The sequence below is a fragment of the Drosophila kikkawai genome, chromosome 2R (genome assembly GCF_030179895.1).
Source record: "Drosophila kikkawai strain 14028-0561.14 chromosome 2R, DkikHiC1v2, whole genome shotgun sequence".
Lineage (NCBI taxonomy): Eukaryota > Metazoa > Arthropoda > Insecta > Diptera > Drosophilidae > Drosophila > Drosophila kikkawai.
The window spans coordinates 18,284,844-18,304,933 of record NC_091729.1 but is presented as its reverse complement, the minus strand read 5'-3'; the positions used below and the strand labels follow the sequence as shown (position 1 = coordinate 18,304,933).

Here is a 20,090-nt window from a genome sequence, read left to right as displayed (position 1 = left end):
TGCAGTTTGACCTTCTTCGGCGCATTTGCCATGCAAAATTTAATATAAGCCTGTGAGCTCTCGGTTCCCTGCTAATTTCCCGGCTGAAGAATGCTCGAGACCATCTAATGCAAGGCTGAGTCCGAGTCCAAGTCCCAGATACACAAGTACACAGAATGTGTGGAAATCCTCTTTGCCGGCTCTCAGCCCAGATGCTAGTGCCTAGTGCGCCTCCAAAAAAGATAAACAATGAAGTCTTGACCTAGTTGAGAGTGGCTTTTTGCGCTGCCCTTTGTCATCATCATCCAGCGATGGGCTGTTGTGGGTGGTGCCAAATCCACCAACTTTACATACAAAAACGGACGCTTACCGAAATTGAGACGGCAGGCTGGGAAGGGGTTACGTGATGGGGCAAGCTAACCCGATACATTTTCCTTAAATTTTTTGCTTCCATTTTTTTGGTATTTCCTTCTTACTTTTTTTTTGGACTTTTGGGTGATATGGGGCAAAGTGCAGTCAGACAGTCATTGGATCATTTGTCTTGGCATTGTTGCTTTTTTCTCCTCCAGATTTCTTTTTCGGACATTTTCTTGCTATACTTTTTTTTTAGCAAGGGTTGCAGGACAATGCGGGCTTTTCAGGCATTTGGGTTCAAAGGGTCTCAGGCGACGGAAGGATGTAATATTGTAGATGCTACGTATTACACACTTATTACGAATTTCTTTTAGAGTTTAATACATTTTGTTTTGTTTTACTTTTGGGAAGGCGAACAAATAAATTGATTTAATTGGGTCTTTTAATGCAGTAATTGTTTTTGGGGTGGTGTATTATTTAGTTTGTTTTATATTTTTATTAACTTTAAAGTTTTAAAATCCCTTGAAGATATGCCTACAAATATGCAATGATATGACGCTGTAAACTTTTGGGTGTTTATTTTTTGTAGCATAGTTTTGGGTACCTTTAAATTTCCACAACACTCCCTACATCTCATCTCTTCAGCAATTTCTTGAGGTATTTCATTTTAAACTTGAATTTAAATACCTCATTTTCTCAAGTATTTTAATATACTTAATAAACCCCAATGAACTTTATCTTTAGTGCCAATTATCTCAAAATGTTTTCATTAACTCCTTGGATATGCTACAGCTATAGCTGTAGGGTGCAACAGTTCCTGCTGACCGCCAAGCTTAAAGCATTTTCACCCAAAATGACGCTCTCGAATTCCACACACACAGACACACCATCCACACACACGGACCCACATTTTGCTGGCAAGGAGCACGAAAAAGAAAGAAAAAAAAAGTAGCGAAAGCAAACAGAATCACTGCCCCCTGACTGGAGCTGAATGTTCAGAGCAAATGAAGGTGTCAAAATGACAAGCAGAGACAGCAAAAAGAAACGAAGGATGCACACACACACACACACTCAAAACAGAGACATATACACTGAAAAAATTTCTTTTATAAATAAACTTTTAAGCTAAAAAAATGTATAAGGAAAATCCGCTTACATTTTAAATATAGCCAAAAGTATGCTAAGGTTTTTGGCCAAAGCTTATTTTAGTATAAGCTATTTGTATATTTTATTAGTTTATTTCATTTCAAATGTAATTTAGAAAAGTAAATTCTAACAAATAACAAATAGAGCAATTTTTTCCGTGTCCCTGTGGAGTGGAGGTTGGACGTGCGATGGATAGATGCCTGCCTTCCTGCCCGCCCTTCTTGGCCTCCAGCCCCAATCTCTACGCCTGTTAGACCGGCTAACTGTGTAAATGGCAAAGCGACAGCAGCATTTGCTAACTTTGCTGCAGCAGCAACAAAGACAAAAAAAAAAAAAAAAAATAGAAAAGGAACATCAACAGCAGCAGCATTGACTGCAACAACAGCAACGGATACTACATAAATGTATCTATATCTATCTAAGCGATGGCCGTGCATTGTATTGCAGTTACGTGCTCGATGGTCCAGCAAAATGGCGAATCGAAAAAAAATCTCTGAAACAAAATCAACAAAGAAGCAGCCAGAACAACAGGGATCTCTCGTTGGAAATTCTTGAATACACTTTTTCTTATAAACATGAAAATGGCATTGCAGAAAGGGTTCTAAAAATAGCAAAAAATACATGGACAATATTTAAATAAAATGCAGGTGCCAAAAATATAAACTCTAAAATTACATTATTCAGCAGGTTGAAAGGTAACAGTTTTACCATTAACAAATGTTTATTTTATATCAAAAAATACTTCAAAATACGATTGAATTTCTTAATTTTTAAGCTTATGTGTTTCAAAAGCCCAAAATAATTTGCAAATGAAAAGAAACTTAATATTGCTTCCACTTATAAACATATCCATATCTTCTTACCAGTTCTCAGCACTTAATTAGTACGCTTGCCTTTGAACTTCTTGCCATTTGTGGGGATATGTCAACAAGTTATCTAATTAAACAGCCAAAAGCCCTTAAGTTAGGGCATTTTGAGTGCTCAATGAAGCCAACAAAACGGCTTAAAGACTTTGGCAATGCCAACTGCTTACTCACTTGCCAAAAGAGCGCAAAGCGGATTTAACTTGTAGCAAAACTTTAAATGAGTTCAAGTAGATTTTGGGCGCACATCCAACTCCATCAGCCACGCCCCCTTGATGACTATACTGGCTGGCTGGCGCTGATGAAGCATAATGATGATGGCTTCGCTTGGTTGATTGATTGATTGATAGCCAAAGAACGGAACGGGGGAGCTGCCTCAATTTGCACTTGAAACTTAAGCACGGCCGATGCCCGCAAATGATTTTCTAACAAGGAGAAATTCAGATTGCTCATACGCCGCGTCAGCCGTCGTGCCGCGGCTAATTTTAGAAAAAAACGATGCACATTGCACCTCCATTGCGGCTCCCCCGCTCTACACGACCAATTAATTTCGTTCAAATAATTATGAATGTTTGAATTTTTTGTACAGAATTTTTGTACATACAGTGGGAGAAAAAAGGAGGGTTATGTTTGATTAAATGGAATTTTTAGAAGATTATTATCTTTTAGTAATTCAATAAATAAAGATATTATAGCTTAAGAATAAATAAATTTTCTTGAAGATTAAATAAAATACTTAAGAAATACTTTAGAAAACATTATTAATAGTATTTTTTAGGGTGCATCCTTGCAGCCAAAGATCGTTTTTTATGACGGCCATGAGCCGGAAGTGCTAGCTAAAGATTTTCAAATGGACAGTGCCAGTGGCGGCACGCGGTGCCCGCTCTCTCATTGGAATTGCCAGTTGCAATCAGAATGGATCAGTGGACGGGTGTGCACCGGGCGTTCGTCATACGTGCCTACTACAAGAGCAACGACTCCATCAGCACCGCCCAGCGGCTGTTCAAGAAGCAGTTTAGCATTTACCAGACGCCGCCGACGAATGTGATCAAGTCTTGGCTAAGACACTTCGAAAGCACTGGATCCTCGCAAGGCGGCTGTGGGGGTTATTCGAGATCTTCCCTGCCGGTAAGTATTCTAAAATTTAAGTACAAAATATATCCTCGGAATAGTGTCACAAAATTTCTAGGAAAAATGCATGAAAGCTTTATTTTTTTCTGTCTGAGTAATAAAACTGAAAATGGTCTTTTCAATGTATCGAAAAATATTTAGAAAATCAGTTTTAGATGTTCAATAATCAATACTTATACATTATTTGCATAAATTATAAATATTTTAATTTTCCAGTAATAAATATGAAGAGAAAATAATGATAAAATAATGCAGTTCTCAATCAATTAGGGTTTTTTCTCACTTATTTATAAGAGACTTTAGTTTATTCTAATATTTATATTTTAAATTAAATTCCTATACAACTTATAATTTGGTATATCAAAAAAGTTATATTTTAAAACTATGTCAAGACTTTCTGGTCAATCATTTTTAATAGTTTACACATGTTTCTTATTTTAGTTTAACTACAAAGAGATTAAAAAGATGAAACAGTTGACCCACAAAATAAAAATTAAAAATTGTATAATTTAAACCTCATAAAGTCAAAGATGTATAACAAATTATTTTTTATTTAATAGGTTTACATTTAATAATTGCCTCACAAATACCAATTCATTCAAATATTCAAATTCCTTTAATTCTTTTCTAGCAAATTTTCTGCACCATTTGCAATCAGTGCCTGAGTAACGAGAAAAACTTTAGCTCCGTGAAGTGAATATGCGCATATGGCATATATAAGTTAATCTGTTTATCGCATATAAGTTAGTGTGTATGGTTCGCAAAATAAATCTCTTGGCTAATTAACAAGCTTGCCAAATCAACAGCATCTGTGTGCTGCTGGCTGGTGGCTGGCGCTGTCTTGACCCACTTGCTTGTTTGCATTTCAAAAATGAAAAATGTATACGCAAAAACCCGAAAACAGAAATTCTTTTGAGCAAGTGTGTCATGAAATTGCCATTCGTTTCTGCTCTATATACATACCTGGTCAGACAGCACGTACATAATTCCAAATATACATATATCCAAAAATACCTGGTGCGAGTGTTTGGTAAGAAATACGGCGTGATTAAATAGTAATTCATTGCCTTGAAGCCTCCTGCCCGCCTCATTAGGTTCTGACTCTGCAAATTTTTCAGGCTCAAGATGTCCCTGTGGTCGCAGCTGAAGCCTCTGGAATTCTGTCGAACGGTCTACAGTGACCACAACTCCTGGTCATTCGTCAAGTGTTCGGTGGCCTTTTGTGCCGGTGTGCTTCTGATTCGTAGCCTGGAAGGTAAATTGCCTGAAGTCGGCTTGGTTCCCAATATTTAGGCCTAGAACTTGAGTGAGATTGTGGTGACGATGTTGGTTTACCCACCAAATTAAAGCTAACGAAGAAGATGGTCTGAAGGGAGGAATGAGGGTGATCTAGGCTTTTGGATTCGCTAAGTCATTTATGGTTTGTTTGTGGAATTAAAGCAACTTAAGAATTTAAAAAAATGTTTATAAAACAACTATTTGAAGCTTTTTTTCTGTTTTCTAATGTATAATGAATGCTTCTGTTAAATTTTAATAAATTAGGGAAATTAGCCGTTGCTTTTGCCTGAATTTTTAAAATAAAATGAAGTCTAAGGAATCTAAGAGGATTATTTTAGAAATTTATAGTAATTTCTAGAATTAAACAACTTTAAATATCAGCAAAGCCCTGAGAAAAATTCCCCAATACATCTGAAATCATAACCTTACCCTTTTTAGCATAATATATTCCCTGAAAATTTCACATTTCTATGCCATAATCTGTGTTCATGTGTCCAATGCCTCTTCATCATCTCCAGTTGGCTTTTCGCCTGGTCCTTCATTTGGTTTATGGGATATTCCGCACTCCACACACTCCTTGTGACCAATCAAAACCTCAGTTGTCAGCTTTCGGCAAGAAGTAAATCTCATATTAACCATTTCCCAGGATGCCAAGTCGTCCTCCGTCACCGTGTTTACTTTGGCGCCCTGCCGAAAATGTCCACTTTAAGGGGATATCATCGGGCTGTCATGTTATTTTCGAGTAAAAAACCATGTGTGTGTATGGAGAGAGGAGGCCTGATGACAGGCATCCCGGAGCAAGATGATGATTCCCCGAAATGATTTTTGTGGCCCTTGCCATCTCCTGCTGGGAGATTACAATCGGAAAATGCGCATAAGGTTTTACATTCTGAGACGAGCAGCAGCAGTATGGCATTAGTTTGAGATATGTGGCTGCGGCAGGAGAAAAAAAAATAAAATTAGGCAGCGCTTTTAGCCATAAACATAAAAATTGTTCCTCCAGGAACAAGAGTGGGGGGGAGAGGCGGACAAGGCCTCCGGCTCTTAGCCAGCAGCGATGCCTTGGCATCATAATTTCGAAATGACAGGTAATTTGGAAGTAGCAACAGGAAGAGGAAGGGGAACGGAAACGGGAAGTGGAAGCCGAATCTCGATGGAGAGCGAGGGCCACGGGCGAGGATCGTGTGAAGTGCGAGTACCAAATGGGAAAATGATGCGGGTTTATTAAGTATCGTTACTCAAAAGGAAAACCCGCCCAGATACCCCAAACGAAATCCCTCGCAACAAATTTATGATACGCCGTTTCCAAAAAAAATGCAGAAAAATGTATATTGTAAATATGCTCGAGATGTAATAGTGGGGCGGGGGCAACACTTCCTTGCAACCTTACCTCCCTACCTCCCTCCCTTCCCTCAGTGATTTAAGCTCGGGAAAAAATGCTGCCGCACATGAACATGCAACTAATGAGCTGAGTTATTTCAAGGGAGGTGAAGGCGTAGTTACCTGGTTCCTGGTACACGCTACAGGGATCTCTGTTCCGCCTCCTGTCCGGGTGGTTTAAACTCTAATTGAAATTTAGATAGCTGCTACGTGCGCCAGGTGTCAGGGCAGGTGATGAGTTAAACGGACGGTGCGGAGCGTTAGAATGTGTGTGTAAATTGGCCTCGGAATGCCAAAGGATCAAATTCCAAGACCCGAAATATTTACAACAGCAACGGCTAGCTGTCAAAGGCAAGAAGGTGAGTATAAATTCGTTAAGGACTCCTGCTTTATTATCTCGTATATTTGGTGAAATTAAGTCAAGGGTTTTCTGAAAATATTTATGTTCTAAGTCTTAAACAACAATTTAAAATAGTTTAATGATTTAAGCCTCAGACTAAATACGAATAATTTATAATATTGTTAAAATTTCAACAAAAACTTCAGGCAACTTTAAACAATCTTCTTGTCTCACTTAAATCCACTAAATATTTAGTGTCCGGCTTCTGTTATCATTTCCGGCTTAGTTTTCCTCCACTTAATCACTCTCCATATACCTCAGATATAAAATACGTAAATTATATAAACATATATATTCTTGAAAAGCCAGCGAAAGCCAGTCTTGAGCATCTGGATTATATCAGTGGTCCTGTGTGCGCTTGAGTATCAAGCATCACATCGGCCATATTTCATTATAGAGAGCCTTGCAGCTCGTTTAACATTTGGCTATTAAAAATGGCGCCATTGATGCGAATATTTATTGTAGCCGAGCTCTTTTTCATAATGTTGGATTATCTAGGCACATGTCTTGCCGGGATTTATGGGGCCCAGAAAGCGCACAAGAGAGGGGAGCGAGGGCCGAATGCCAAGAGTCAGCTTTAAGCCGTAAGGAAATTGAAATCTTAAGCTTTATTGTTTCACTGGCCCCTCGTTGTGGTCCCAGAATATCTCTCTTTTTGAGAGTGTGTGTGTGTGTGTGTGTGTGTGAGTGGGGGATTCCCCTTGGCGCGACGCATGCAAAGTGAAGCGGGAAAGTGAATAAAACTGCAGCAAAAGCAATTTTCATAAATATTTAATGGATAATGGCGAAAATAAGCGCAAGGAGCAAGGCCCAGCGGCATGATGAGAGGGCAGGGAAATGGCCGGCAGTACATGTGTCTGTTTTTTCCCCCTCTTTCAGCCGCTTTTCCTTGTCCGCTTTTCCCCACTTTTACGCCCCAATCTCTCCACCGGCGATGTATTGTTATGTTTGTGTAGATATACGACTCTCATGCAGACACACACCACCTCCCATCGCCACATTGATATGTCAGCATATGTGTGCGAATCTCGGCTTTTAGTTTCGGCCCAAGGCCCACCGATTCTCATTAAAATAACACAAAAAAAATCCAAAAATGAAAGGAGGAAAGTTGCTCGACTTTTATATTTACCATTGATTCCGTCACGCGAAGAAGCAATTACACTTGGGTTATTCATTTTTATATTGTTAGAACTCTTCTGCTTTTGGTTTATGTGGGCTTAGGATACAGTATAAGAGCTTTCGTATCTGTGGGATAACCTTATGATTTAATTTACATTAATTGATATACTTGTATCCTTTAAATGAATTCCAAATTTAACCCACTGAAACCCCTCATACACTCGAATGGTTAGATACCCCTAACGCCTACCAATTACAGCGTATGAAAAGCCGAGAAAATGAGAGGAAAATTCACGCGAAATGGAGCAGCCGCCAAAAAGGGGAGTAAGGCCTTTGTCTTTTTCCTGATGGTGTCCTGCTACTCCTGCTTCTCCAGCTTGGGCGCTCCGCTCCTTTCTGTTGGTCCTGCTCGTCGACGCTGGAGTCCTTCAAGTGTGCCCATTACAGACGGCAGAAATCATAACAATAAAAGTGTGACGGGGCAGGAGATTGGGGCTATTGGGGGTTGGTGGGGCACTGGCGCCCGCCCCTCTTACTTAATCGATGATGATGAATAATTGATTCGCTGCGATGCGCCCAAGCATGGAAATGAAAATGTCGGTGCATGCGGAGAGCGGCTTTCTGTTTCTGTTTCTGTACAAGTTTCGGTTTCAGTCGTCCTCGTCCCGTGTGCCTGTGCCTGTGTCTGTGTCCGTGTGTATCGTGTGTAACGAATGGCAAATTTCAGGAAGCGGAAATGGCAATTGCAAGCGATGGGAAAAAGAGACGGGCAAAGGAAAGACAACGACTGAGGCAAATGTGAAGTTGTGCGCTAAATGAAATGCCAACACAGCAACACGGCCGAGTAAAAGCGGAAATAGCAAATGCGAATGACGCTGGATTGTTGGACGCTTCGCTGGGCCAGAGGTGTGCCCAAAAGGGGGGGAGTTAAGGTTGCCCGGACAGGTGCCAAGACACACAATTTGCCGGTATTTAAATTTCATTTCAAGTCCTGTTTAAGGGCGACAGGAAGCAAACACACACAGATGGCCATGGAATGCGGCAAATGGCAAGCATACATTGCCTATCAATAATGGATTCCAGGTGAAATTTCCTCTTATAAAATTTCAGATAAAAGAAAGCGAGCAGGCGGCCGTAAATCATAAATAGGAAAATCATTAGAATTGTTTATTGGGCGGAAAATAAATGGAAAATAAATAAATATTTATAAAGAAATTTTAAAAGATATTAAGGTTATTATAAATACCTTAATTTCTTTTAAAATGTAAAGGTAAATAATCCAGTAATCAATTAGTGATTTAAAAAACAGATTAGAAATTATATTTATACCTCAATAGCTCTAAATGCAAGCTGATGACATTTTCACGTGTCACTCCACAGTTTGCAACTTATATGCTAAATGATTGCGCTCTTGAAAGAATATCTCTTGTTGATGATTTAGGCGTTCGCTTAGACCCTAAACTTTCGTTCTCTGAACATATTTCGTGCATGGTTAATAAAGCCAAAGGCATGCTCGGTTTTATTAAGAGGTGGTCGAAGGAATTCGATTCCCCTTATATAACGAAGACCCTTTTTACTTCGTTAGTTCGCCCTATATTGGAGTATGGTTCATGCGTCTGGAGTCCTCAATTCGGAATCCATATTAACCGTATTGAATCTGTACAAAAGAACTTTTTACTTTTCGCCCTCCGTGGCCTACCTTGGGATGCTGATGAGAGGCTACCGTCCTATTCAAGTAGACTCCTATTAATTAACTTACCCTCCCTAGCTAACCGTAGAACGATGCTTGGTGTCGTATTCCTTCATAACCTAATAAACGGTGATGTTGAGAGCCCCTTTCTTTTAGGGCAGCTTAACTTCCACGTTCCCCGACTAACATCTAGAACCCTAATCCCTTTATTTGTAAATCACTGTAGGCGGGAGTTTGAAGTACACGAACCCTTTAGGGTTTTATGTACGGATTACAACCGCCTCTCTGACATTATAATTCGTAGTGACAGCCCTTCCGTACTAAAAACTTTAATACTTGTTGAGTTAGCTCGTAATGTATCACCTTAGTCTGATTTTGCATGCGTTTTTTATTTATTTATCGTAGTATTTAGTTACATTATATTAATTTTTTTAATATTTATTTTGCATGCGTTTTTATTTATTTATCGTAGTTATTAGTTAGTTACATAATATTATATTTTTTTATATTTATTTTGCATGCGTTTTTACTTATTATATTTATTTTGCATGCGTTTTTACTTTTATTTTACTTATATATATATATTAATAAATTTTATTTTTTTTCTTAGTAAATTTTACTCTCGTATCGTAACTCTCGTAACGTTTCCTCGTTCTTTTCTTCTTTCATTTACCGCGTCTATCTAGTTCGCGATTCGTGCCGTACGTCACGCGGCTGCGCCCCTCGGTCGGTTGGGCGGGAGGTGGAAGCGGGACCCCGCGCGAAAATAAAAAAAAAAAAAAAAAAAAAAAAAAAAAAAATATTTAAATGCTAACTGGACGACGTTTGGAGACCGAATGCAGGGCCTGCGGCTTCGGCGAATGCTGACTGACAGGGGCCGTCGCTTGGCACAAAATTAGATTTAAATATTTTGGCATTTTCCATCAATTTTCATATAATACAGCCAGCCAGCCAGCCAGGCATCGGTTCAGATGCAGGTCCTGTTGCATGGAGGAATGCTGATAGTGAGTGGGATTCGGCTGTGGCAAGTCATCGTGGATAGAGGGGCACACACTCATACACACACTCACTCACACGACCACACATGCTCAATCATTTATGCAGCAATCAGTGCTGACGTCTTTTCCACACGTACGATTACCGGGCATAGAGATCCTGGCCCTACTCTCTCGGTTATGTGGAGCATATTGGGAGTCGACTTGGTACAGGGGGCCGGGGAATCGGATTCGGAATTGGAAATGGAATTGAGTGCGGGTTAACAATGAGCGGAGGCGGCCCAGATTGCGGCTGTTGTTGAATTTCTTGAATTTAAATCAATGGGACATGCGTTCGTGGCGTATGAGTAATATTGTTGGAATTTACATGTGTGTACCTGATGAGCCTATAAAGAGATTTATTTAAATATAGGCTAAACGATGTACATACATATTATTGTGGATAATATATGGGAAATATTGATTTAATATTATAAGTGATAAAGGTAGTGATGAGGCAGTGAAAATTTTTGATTTGGTAATATTTTTTGCTACATAAAGTGTGAGTTTTTAAAGTATTTTCTACCTTAAATGTGTCTTTGAACGTTCTTTTTTGTTACAATATAAATTATAATTATTTTTCTGTTTTACAAACTAAAAATCCTAAACTTTATGCCAATAAAAGCCCTAACTCACACTTAATTATGTCTAATTTCTATCAAATAAATGTTTATATATAACTTCTCTAGAATAAAACCAAAAAAAACTATCCAATTAAACTATCATTTGTCACTTTTTGTAATAGAATCACCAATCCGATAATCCAGAAAACGGATTATTCCATACAGTACAATTGCGCGAAAAATGGCATGGCAGGATTTGAAGGTTGAAATCAAATTAAGTCAAGTGAATAAATTGACTTTTAGTGCATATCGAATTCGCAAAAAAGCGCACCCAAATAAAAAAAGAATATAGAAAAAATGCGTTGAGCAAATAATTCGAGAACAAATCTATAGAAACTCATCGCTTTCAGGCAGTGATACCTGATAGAACTGGAACTGGCGAGCCAGTCAAATGTAACTGACTAAAATAAACCAAAAAAATCCACTCGTTTATTTAAATGAATTTATTTCGAGTCAGCGAATTGAGTGTTTAAACAAAAAGTGAAATGTAGGCAAATTTATAATCAAAATTGAGAACTTTTTGGGTTACTTTGAGGAACTGAAGGGTTGACTGATAAATCTAAGATGTACTCATGATGGAAAATTAAAATTTTAAAAACCAGAAAATGCAATACATTTAAAGTAATTTCTAAAGCTATACATATTTTTGTTAGACTGAAACTCTCTCTTCATTTTTCTCTCTGTTAAAAGTATTAGTCTTAAATAGAATAAAGTTTAAATCTTAAATGCAATCTATTCTCACGAAGCCCTATTCTTAGATTGCCTTCCCACCCGCCAGCCATATCCTGCGTTCGCATCTGCCACTCCTGAACTGGACGTCTTCCCGACTCCTTTCCCTTTCCGTGCGCTCACCTGTCACTGGCAGCCCTCTGGCCGCTTCATCTTCATTCCCCGTCCATGAATAATCCGTGCGACACTTGCGTTTTATGGCTTTGCATAGTTAGGAGCTGTTACCGGAGGGTGAGAAGAGCCCCTTGTTCCTGGTCAGCGTGCTCAGGCGCTTCCTCTTAGCCAGCGTTTAGCTGGACCTGGAGGAGGTGAAGTTGCACTGAGAGAAAGGAGGATTTAGAGGATTAAATAATCAGAATTAAAGGTCGTAACCAAGCCACAAATATAGTTTAAAAAGTAAAGTTAATTTCTCTAAGATTAAATAAGTTTTAGAGCTTTAATTATTATATTTTTCTCTCTGAGAAAACGGAGCAGGAAGCCAACCAACAGGTTGCGTGCCAATGCAGTTTTTCATTGCGAAATGTCGGCGCTGATAGCGAGTGTAATTATTATGCTGGACTGCGGGTATGCATGCTCCATCCGAGAGGAGATACTGGAGGATGAGTGCTCCACAATTCTGCTGCTGTTTTGCCATTCCTCTTCCACTCTCGGACCCATAAACGCCTCTAGTTATGCAATAAATAAAATGCAATTGTTGCGCCACGAAGAGTGAGAGAGAGAGAGGGAGGGAGAGGGTAGGGAGATGCCGCGCTGGGTGGCTTTATGGCTTTGGGCTTTGCCGCCATGTTTGTGAACAACTGCAAGATGGCGCCCCGCATCCGTTATGGCCGAACAACCAAATCCAAAAGCGCACACTTTCGCCGCTGTGTCTGCTACACTTCCGGTTTTTCGGAAAGTTGTCGCGTTGTTCGCGTTTTTGGAGCCCAGCTTCCGTTTAACTGTTGTTCTTCCCCTTTGTCTCTGACTTATTTAGCTTTGCTTTAATTTGACAAAAAAAAAACATAGCATTTAAGCTCTGGCGAAAGGTCAAGGGGTTGGGCATAAATAATGCAGGGACCAAGGAAAGCAACAAAGTTGCCCAGCTGAGCTTCTGGCCAGGACGACGACGACTCACTTGGCCTGCATAGAAATTGCAGTTTACAGTTGCTAATTGAGTGTGCCGACGAGTCTGTGCAGGTGGCCTAATGTAGGTAATTAGTGCGGGCGACTTGGCAAAAAAGATTTCAGAACAAAGTTGCCCCTGAAAGGCATAAGTTTTTGTCGTTCCTGGGCGCTCAGAGGGAGTGGGAATAAATTTAAAAGATTGCATAACAAAAGCTTAAACTAAAGGACACTGTCAATATCAAGAAGTAATCCCTTAACCGGTCTTTAAACGTTTTTAAATGAAACCAGAAATGTTTCATTGGCCATTGAATAAATGTTTTCAAGTGGTCTTGTCTTACTTAAATGTGTCTAGTAAATAAATGGTATATTACGCACTCTCTGGCTAACTGCAATTTCATGTATAGGCCAGGCCATTGTGGGCATTAAGTTTAAAGTCGATTGAAGCCCCGCACACAATCACGCCCACCGGGATAATGCAGTTGCTGTGGGAATATGGCCAGAGCCGGTAGTTTATGGCCCGAACCGAGAGAGATGCTGAGCATCTGCTGCTCCTGCTGCCAAGCCAATCCTGGACGACGAGGACAACTTGCCACATGTGGCAAATTAACTTAAAATTAAGCAATTAATTTAATTAGAGCACGGCTCGGTGTGTGCAACGTGTGCGCCCCAAAGATTTGCCCCACACACACACACACACAAAAGCAACAGTTGCAATTAAGCAGCACATCGCATCGCAACCTCACAAACACAGACAGAAAACAATGCTTTTTCAGCACTGAAATTGCATTTTAAGCGCATGCGGAAATTACAAACACAAATTGATAAAGCAAAACCCGTGCCAATGTCCGTGGCAATAAAACCCGCGTTATATAAGGTGAAAAATTGGCTTACGCCTGGAAATGGCTCACCAAAGAAAATCGAGCGCCACAACATATATGTGTATACGCCACGGCAATGCAATTCATTTCTCCATTAACCAATTAAATGCAATTCATCAACTGACATTCGCAATTTACGAAAAAAAAACCGGCATATTAATAAGGGATCTGTTGAAAAACTTGCACAGATTAAAATTCCCACTGACAGCCAACATTGAAAGTGTTTTAAAGTCAAACGGAAATTATTTTAAATTGAGTACAAATTTAAATTAAACTGACTTTATGCGTTGCAAGTTGTTAACTAGCATATGAGATGAACATTTTTTGGCTTATTGTGAAAAAAGTTTGTCTGTAACATAGGATTTTAAGGAAAGTTTGAGAAAAACTATGCAGCATACTGTATTTATTTGGGAAATATATTATTTTTATACTCCACTGGGGACACTAAAAGAAGACTTCTTGCATTGTCAATGCTTTTGGGATGGTAAAATAATTTTAAATATATATTTTTAGCGAGAAAAACTTACAAAAATTAAGGGTTTAATATGATTTAATTACTAAAATACAGAAGAGCTTTATAATTTCTCAATATAAACATTATTAAATATATATAGCAATAATAAAAATAATAATTAAATAAACCTAAATATGTTATTAAATATGTAGTTAGTTTAATCTCTAATAAAAATATCTAAGCAGCTAATATTTTTCCACAAAATTAAATAGAATAAATTCAGACAATAGCCTTTCTTTCAGTCAATATATTTCACGCTCAAGGCTAAGACCCAATTAGTGGCACTTAAGTTCTATGTCTTATAGCTCGTTTAGTTGTCAAGTCATCAAACACTATCTGCAGAATTGGCGGCTGCCAAAAAGGGAAAATTCAGACCAACCAGCATGCTGTACAGCTTTCTGCTGGAAAAATATAGAAAAAGAAGGAAAGAGTTAGGTTTCGTAAGAGGCTTAGTGGGGATTCTATCTATGCTTTGGCTTACTAGATCGAGTCGGAGCACTTGCCATGGGCATCCCGCACCTGGTGGCCCCGGCAGCGGGCAGCGGCGGCGGCTGACTTCTTGGCGGCGGGCATCGAAGATCGTTGAACCTTCACCTTAAAAATGGGAGAGTTGGGACCCTTGGGCGGTGTATACTCAATGCCATCGGGCAGGGAAGGCGGCGTTATGGCAGCGGCGGCCACGGTGGGTATATCCTTGGACCTGCCATGTAGCGGATGGTGTGGATGTGGGTGTGGATGCAGGTGTGGAGCCTTAGTGACCCCACCAATGGGTGTCTCCACAATCATTAAGTTATTCAGCCGGGACTTGGGTTTTGTTACACTGGCTGCTATGTCGGCCAACAGGCTGGAGGTGAAGCTGGAGTTGGGGCTGGGTGTAGTGGCTTCTGTGGTCTCTGGTGGAGCCACCGATTGCGAAGTCGCCCTGGTGCTTGTCGTGGTACTGGCCTCTGTGGTCAGCTTGATCGGCTTGACGGTCAACGCACTGTCATCGTAATAGTAATCCTCCTCATCGTTGTATGTCTCCTAATTGAGAGATCCCCAGGTTATTTTTAGCTGGCCAACTGGTTTTTGGGACCAACAAACGAACGCTCTCCGCACACACTCACCTCGGCCAGCCCATTCTGGCCCACCTCGATGATGGCCACATCCTTGATGCTCACATGGATGTTGAAACGACCCGTCTGCCGCTGGTCGAAGACCACTCGCCCTGCCGTCGATTCTGCCGGCTCGCCGGTCACCACCGTCGGCGCCGACTCTCCCTCATCGATGGGCAGTGATTGGCCCAGAGTTAGGCCAAAGGCGATCAGGGCCAGGGCTATCAGTGGCATTTCGATGGGGTGAAACCAGTTCTAATACGAGTCGAAAAGAAGAATTGATTGCGACGCGTCTTGGCGGGGCACGTGTGTTCGGTACGAAGGTGCGTTCACAACTGGACAGATCGCTGGGCAAGAGGGCCCTACTTAAAGGCCGACTTGGCTGGTTAAACACTCAAAGAAAAGGGAAATATAAGGTAAAATACAAGTAATACTGTTTAAATAATAATTTAAATTAGTTTTGTTTAAGTTAAGAGATCGCTGGGTATGAGGAAAGTCTGCACTAGAAGCATAATATTAGGGAAAAATGATATTTTAAATTAAAGAAGAATTTTAAACATTAAAATGTTTGAAAATTTTTATAAAGATTTATAACTAGTAGAAAGCCGCAGACTAGTTCTAAATCACAGATTTATAGATTTTTTTAAGCTTTAGGTATAGAAACTTTAATGTATCTAAACGTTTAAACTCTTTTCTGAATTTTCTTTTATTTTTTTAATATTCTATGAAAATCATATTAAAGCTGCATAACCTTGTATTTGAATAGAACCAATGAATATCTTAGTTTCTTCCCCAATTAAACCAATAAATTTCAAAGCAAGACCCTTTTTGAAATTTGAACCAGACACCAGAGCATCGATTTTCAGCAATTTTATTTGAATTTACCACAAATGACTAGCAAGTATCCATTTTCCAAGTCCTAAGCGAACCCGAAAATTAAGCTGCATTCATCTAACATGTTCCTATGGTAATTTAAGCGGAACCAAATATGGTCCGATGCATACACGTGAATGCATATAGTATATGTATATGTCCATAATATTTACTCTCTGCTGGGCAAACACACACCAAGGCACCTCAAAGGTGCTAAAGAGCTGCTCAGAGCAGACAGAAGGATGGCAGGTGAAAACTAAGTGACCAACAGCCGGGGCCAATACCAAATGCATATAATCATAAAGGTAAACAGATAGACATCCGAGCAAATACGTAGTCAAGCTGTCGTTCGGTTAGAGTGACGTGGGAATGGCACTCGAGTATTTAACAATTTAAATGGACATTCAATTCTACTTAGATGTCATATTTGGTGAGTGATACGAGCACTTTAAGTATCCCCCGAAAACACCAACTCATAATTCGTGGTTTAGCCACTTGAAGTTCATCGAAAAGTCATCAATTAATCGAGGTGGTATCGCCTCTCCAATTAGCTGCCATTGAGTCATTAGCAGGTCACTTTCTTGTGCGTAGAGGCAATCAACGTAGTTCCAGAACCATTTACATAACACCTAACCACTAATTATGCAATTATGCAGGCCAGTTCCAGGGAAATCATATGCCAAGACCACTGCCGGACCACCATCATCACCACCATCACCGGAACCCCCTCATTGGTATGCAACGTCATGCAGAGTGCAAAATCAGCATTTCTCATTAGACGCAATCCCGCAGACCCGAAACCGAAGGAGAGCCACAAGAAAAAAAAATAACCCCAGAAAAATAGAACCTCAAAAAATTAGATTAATTTGAAATGAAATTTTAGCCAGGCGGCAAACAGCTTTCGACTTTCTTTCCGTTCTGGGCGGCATTTGTAATTAGTTTTTAGCGAATTCCCAGGCTCGCAAACATTTCAAGGTTTAATGCATGGCTGGCAGGCCTTGAGGAAAGTTTTTCGCCTTTTGGGTCAGACCTCTGTCAAGCTCGCTAAATGAGAGGGGTAACAAAAAAAAAAAAAAAAACACCAGAGAAAGGGCTGGAAAAGGGCCAAAAGGAAAGCTGGGCGCATATGAAGTGTATAAATTACACTTCATCATGAATTTATTATCAGTGCTGCAGCAGCTGCATCTGGAGCTGCCACGAATGCACCACTGCAGCACGCTGGCTCAGCAGCAAGATGGGCTCCTTTCTTCCTTCTCACCTCTGCACACCTCACCTGCAACACACACACAACAGGAGGAAGGAAGGAACAGTTCTAGGAAATCGAAGCTGGGAATACCCTGGCAAGGGGTCAAGAGATGGAAGTGGATATAGTATTTGTATAAAAAGGAGAACTCATAATACGAATGGTGTCAATTGTATAAAATTAAGCAGTTTATTATTATTATCATTAAATTTCATAATTTATTATATAACTTAATTAAAAACAAACACATTTTTTCTGGAAATAAATCTTAGATCTTCAAAAAACTCTTCTTAAAACGATTTTATAATTTTATACTAAAATCCCAAGTAAATTTTGTTTAAAAGAAATGATTTTGTATACTTTTCTCCTAAATTAAATCTGAATATAAATAAAAACCTAAAAAATAAGGGTATAAGGACATAAAAAAGGGTGCCAAACACGCAGCCCGCTTGGCAACAACAGTGCTTATGGGTTGGGGATGTTGACCAGAGCATGCATTTTTCGCGCCAGCCAACTTGAAATTGTGTAAACTCAGCGAAAAAATATTAATTCTAATTTCCAAAGCCATCCTCCTTCTCCTACAGCTGGCCAAGGCCTTTCTCCTGTCCCCACTCTATATAAATGATCAACGTTTAGCAGGAGCACCTTTTAAAGCGTAAAAAAGGCTCATAGAGATTTCCTTTTTTTCCCCTTTTTTTCTCAGCTGTCGTTACACGACCATTTGGAGCTTTCATCAATTAGCTGCTTGAAAGCAGGCAGAAGAAAAGGAAAACGTTGAGTAGCTTTTAGTGTCGAAAGATTGCAGGACGAAGGCTTATGCAAAACACTTCCTTCGCCTTGCCTACTTTTTGGCAGTAACACTTTCGCAAATAATTGCCGGATATACGTTAATCGGACGCTCGAGAGGATGAGTGAAATGGAGCAGATGTTCATCTGGGAATAAGGACCAAAACTCAGAAGTTTCTTTATTAACTTGAAGCGCAGCACCTGGAATACCAAACTCTATAAATTCAGCAAAATTTATTGACTCAAGAGATAATAGAAATTATCTTTGGATTAATGGCCGACTCAGGCAGGTCTCTAGATCAATATTTGCATAGATTAAACATCTTGCCAAAAGGGACTTTCGTGAATTATAAAGCCCTCTACACACATCTATTAATGATGCAAATATAGCCCGCATATAATGTCGACTACTGATTGGGAAACAAATCCAAATAGTGGTGACGACTTCAAAGGCAAAGGGCGTGTGGACATTTGCAAATTTTCCCCTGTAAACCCATATTGATGTGTGGCCGAGCAAAGCGATATAAATTAGGCTTCCAATTTGTCGGTAAATTCATATTGTATCTGCTTACTTTGGGAAATAAATAACCAAATCTAAGTAAATTGGTTTTTATGTGTGTTATTTGTGAGCTCGTATTTACTTTAAGCCCCCTCTAAAATATGCCATAAATTGAGCTTTGCATTTATATTTTCCAATTTTTAAAAGCTTTTGTGATTCTAATAAATAAATACAGGTGTTGGTAAAGTAAAATTCAGCTTTAAGAGCTCTCAAAATTATTTTACCTTTTAACCTGCAAACTCAAAATTAAATGCCTTATCTGAGATGGCAAATTTCACATGTAAACAAGCGATTGTTAGTGTCAGAGGCGTAAAATTTCCTGTCAGCCCAGACAGTTTCTTGATTAATGGTCTGATATTACCAAAACCTCAAACACATGCACAAAAACTAGGTCTATTGTTATCGCACTTTAACCTTAAACTGACGGCTAACGATTTTCACACACAGCCAGCCAGCCAGCTGGCGGTATGAAAAAAATATTAATTCGATAATTAAACACAGTGCGCGCTCATCGTTTTAATCTCTGCGCACATTTTGCATATTAATCACTTAATTAGGTTAACATTATTAAAATAAACACGAGCCTGTCTCTGTGCCGGTTTTGCGCCCGTATTTATCAGGTAAACACACACGTCTGTGCCTTGGCTGTAGGTATAGGTGTGACTTTATTTTATGTGACGCAGGTGTTTAAAATGGCGGGCTCAAAGGCTCATTTATGCCCGCCCAATGTACGTGTGTGCGAGTTCATTAGGCCAACTATAAAGGAAGCCACCTAGCGGGCACTCGACGAAACACAGCAAAGGGTTCCTGCACAGAGAAAAATATAAATAGAAAGCCATTAAAAATATGGAAATAAAGGAATTTATAACCATTTAAAGGTAAGATTTTATACTGAATTGATGATAATTAACTAAATTTTTAAGTAAAACAAATTACATAAAATAAAAGCCTGAGTAGCTCAATATAAAGCTCTTATTGTATTTATTTTCTAATATATTTCCAGTATATTACATACCTTGGCAAATATTTTCATTCTGTTTGCATGCCAGGAATGCCACCGATTAGATATGGAGAAATATAAATACAAGCGACAGGACCTGTGATGGCGGACTGCAGCTGCGAAGGAATGTGTGCGTGTGTGTATCCTTATCACCGGGGCCATAAATAATATTTATTGTTCTTTATGGGGCAGCTCGCAAGGGCCGCGAAGATGCCAACCCCACGGCCTAGTGTCAGTTGGGAAACATTCAAGTGTTTCAAATATTTTTTAACAGCTTTCCCCCGGCACACACCGACACACACACGCAGGCCTC

General features: G+C 39.6%; 3 protein-coding genes and 1 long non-coding RNA gene across 5 annotated transcripts; 2 read left to right on the top strand and 2 right to left on the bottom strand.

Moving 5' to 3' along the window:
• Nucleotides 1-3,176: 3,176 nt before the first annotated feature.
• On the top strand, nt 3,177-4,359 carry LOC108082133 (uncharacterized). The gene is made up of 2 exons (XM_017177435.3): nt 3,177-3,470; nt 4,105-4,359. The coding sequence occupies exons 1-2, from the start codon at nt 3,258-3,260 to the stop codon at nt 4,168-4,170; spliced, it is 279 nt and encodes a 92-aa protein (XP_017032924.1). The 5' UTR covers nt 3,177-3,257; the 3' UTR covers nt 4,171-4,359.
• Nucleotides 4,360-4,364: 5 nt separating this feature from the next.
• Nucleotides 4,365-4,951, top strand: LOC108082134 (uncharacterized). 2 transcript variants are annotated; one of them, XM_017177436.3, is made up of 2 exons: nt 4,365-4,503; nt 4,592-4,951. In XM_017177436.3, exon 2 carries the CDS (start codon nt 4,599-4,601, stop codon nt 4,764-4,766), a length of 168 nt encoding a protein of 55 aa, XP_017032925.1. In that variant the 5' UTR covers nt 4,365-4,503; nt 4,592-4,598; the 3' UTR covers nt 4,767-4,951. The 2 variants fall into 2 exon arrangements, with proteins under 2 accessions (XP_017032925.1, XP_017032926.1); XM_017177437.3 differs by having other exon boundaries at nt 4,400-4,503; nt 4,568-4,951.
• Nucleotides 4,952-10,294: 5,343 nt separating this feature from the next.
• LOC138928119 (uncharacterized) lies at nt 10,295-13,768 on the bottom strand. Its single transcript, XR_011444583.1, has 3 exons — nt 13,739-13,768; nt 11,850-12,045; nt 10,295-10,721 (listed from the first exon to the last, which is right to left on the bottom strand). It is a non-coding gene; the product is annotated as an uncharacterized lncRNA (long non-coding RNA).
• A 699-nt stretch (nt 13,769-14,467) lies between these two features.
• Nucleotides 14,468-15,650, bottom strand: LOC108082136 (uncharacterized). Its single transcript, XM_017177439.2, has 3 exons — nt 15,329-15,650; nt 14,704-15,245; nt 14,468-14,623 (listed from the first exon to the last, which is right to left on the bottom strand). The coding sequence occupies exons 1-3, from the start codon at nt 15,548-15,550 to the stop codon at nt 14,548-14,550; spliced, it is 840 nt and encodes a 279-aa protein (XP_017032928.1). The 5' UTR covers nt 15,551-15,650; the 3' UTR covers nt 14,468-14,547.
• Between the last annotated feature and the right edge of the window lie 4,440 nt (nt 15,651-20,090).

Excerpts from the sequence above, each read along its gene's own strand:
- LOC108082133 (XM_017177435.3), top strand. The coding sequence starts at position 3,258 with ATGGATCAGTGGACGGGTGTGCACCGGGCGTTCGTCATACGTGCCTAC. Across the intron at positions 3,471-4,104 it reads ATTCGAGATCTTCCCTGCCG|CAAATTTTCTGCACCATTTG; the intron begins GTAAGTATTCTA and ends ATTCTTTTCTAG.
- LOC108082134 (XM_017177436.3), top strand. The coding sequence starts at position 4,599 with ATGTCCCTGTGGTCGCAGCTGAAGCCTCTGGAATTCTGTCGAACGGTC.
- LOC108082136 (XM_017177439.2), bottom strand. The coding sequence starts at position 15,550 with ATGCCACTGATAGCCCTGGCCCTGATCGCCTTTGGCCTAACTCTGGGC. Across the intron at positions 15,246-15,328 it reads GCCAGAATGGGCTGGCCGAG|GAGACATACAACGATGAGGA; the intron begins GTGAGTGTGTGC and ends TCTCTCAATTAG. Across the intron at positions 14,624-14,703 it reads AAGTGCTCCGACTCGATCTA|CAGAAAGCTGTACAGCATGC; the intron begins GTAAGCCAAAGC and ends ATATTTTTCCAG.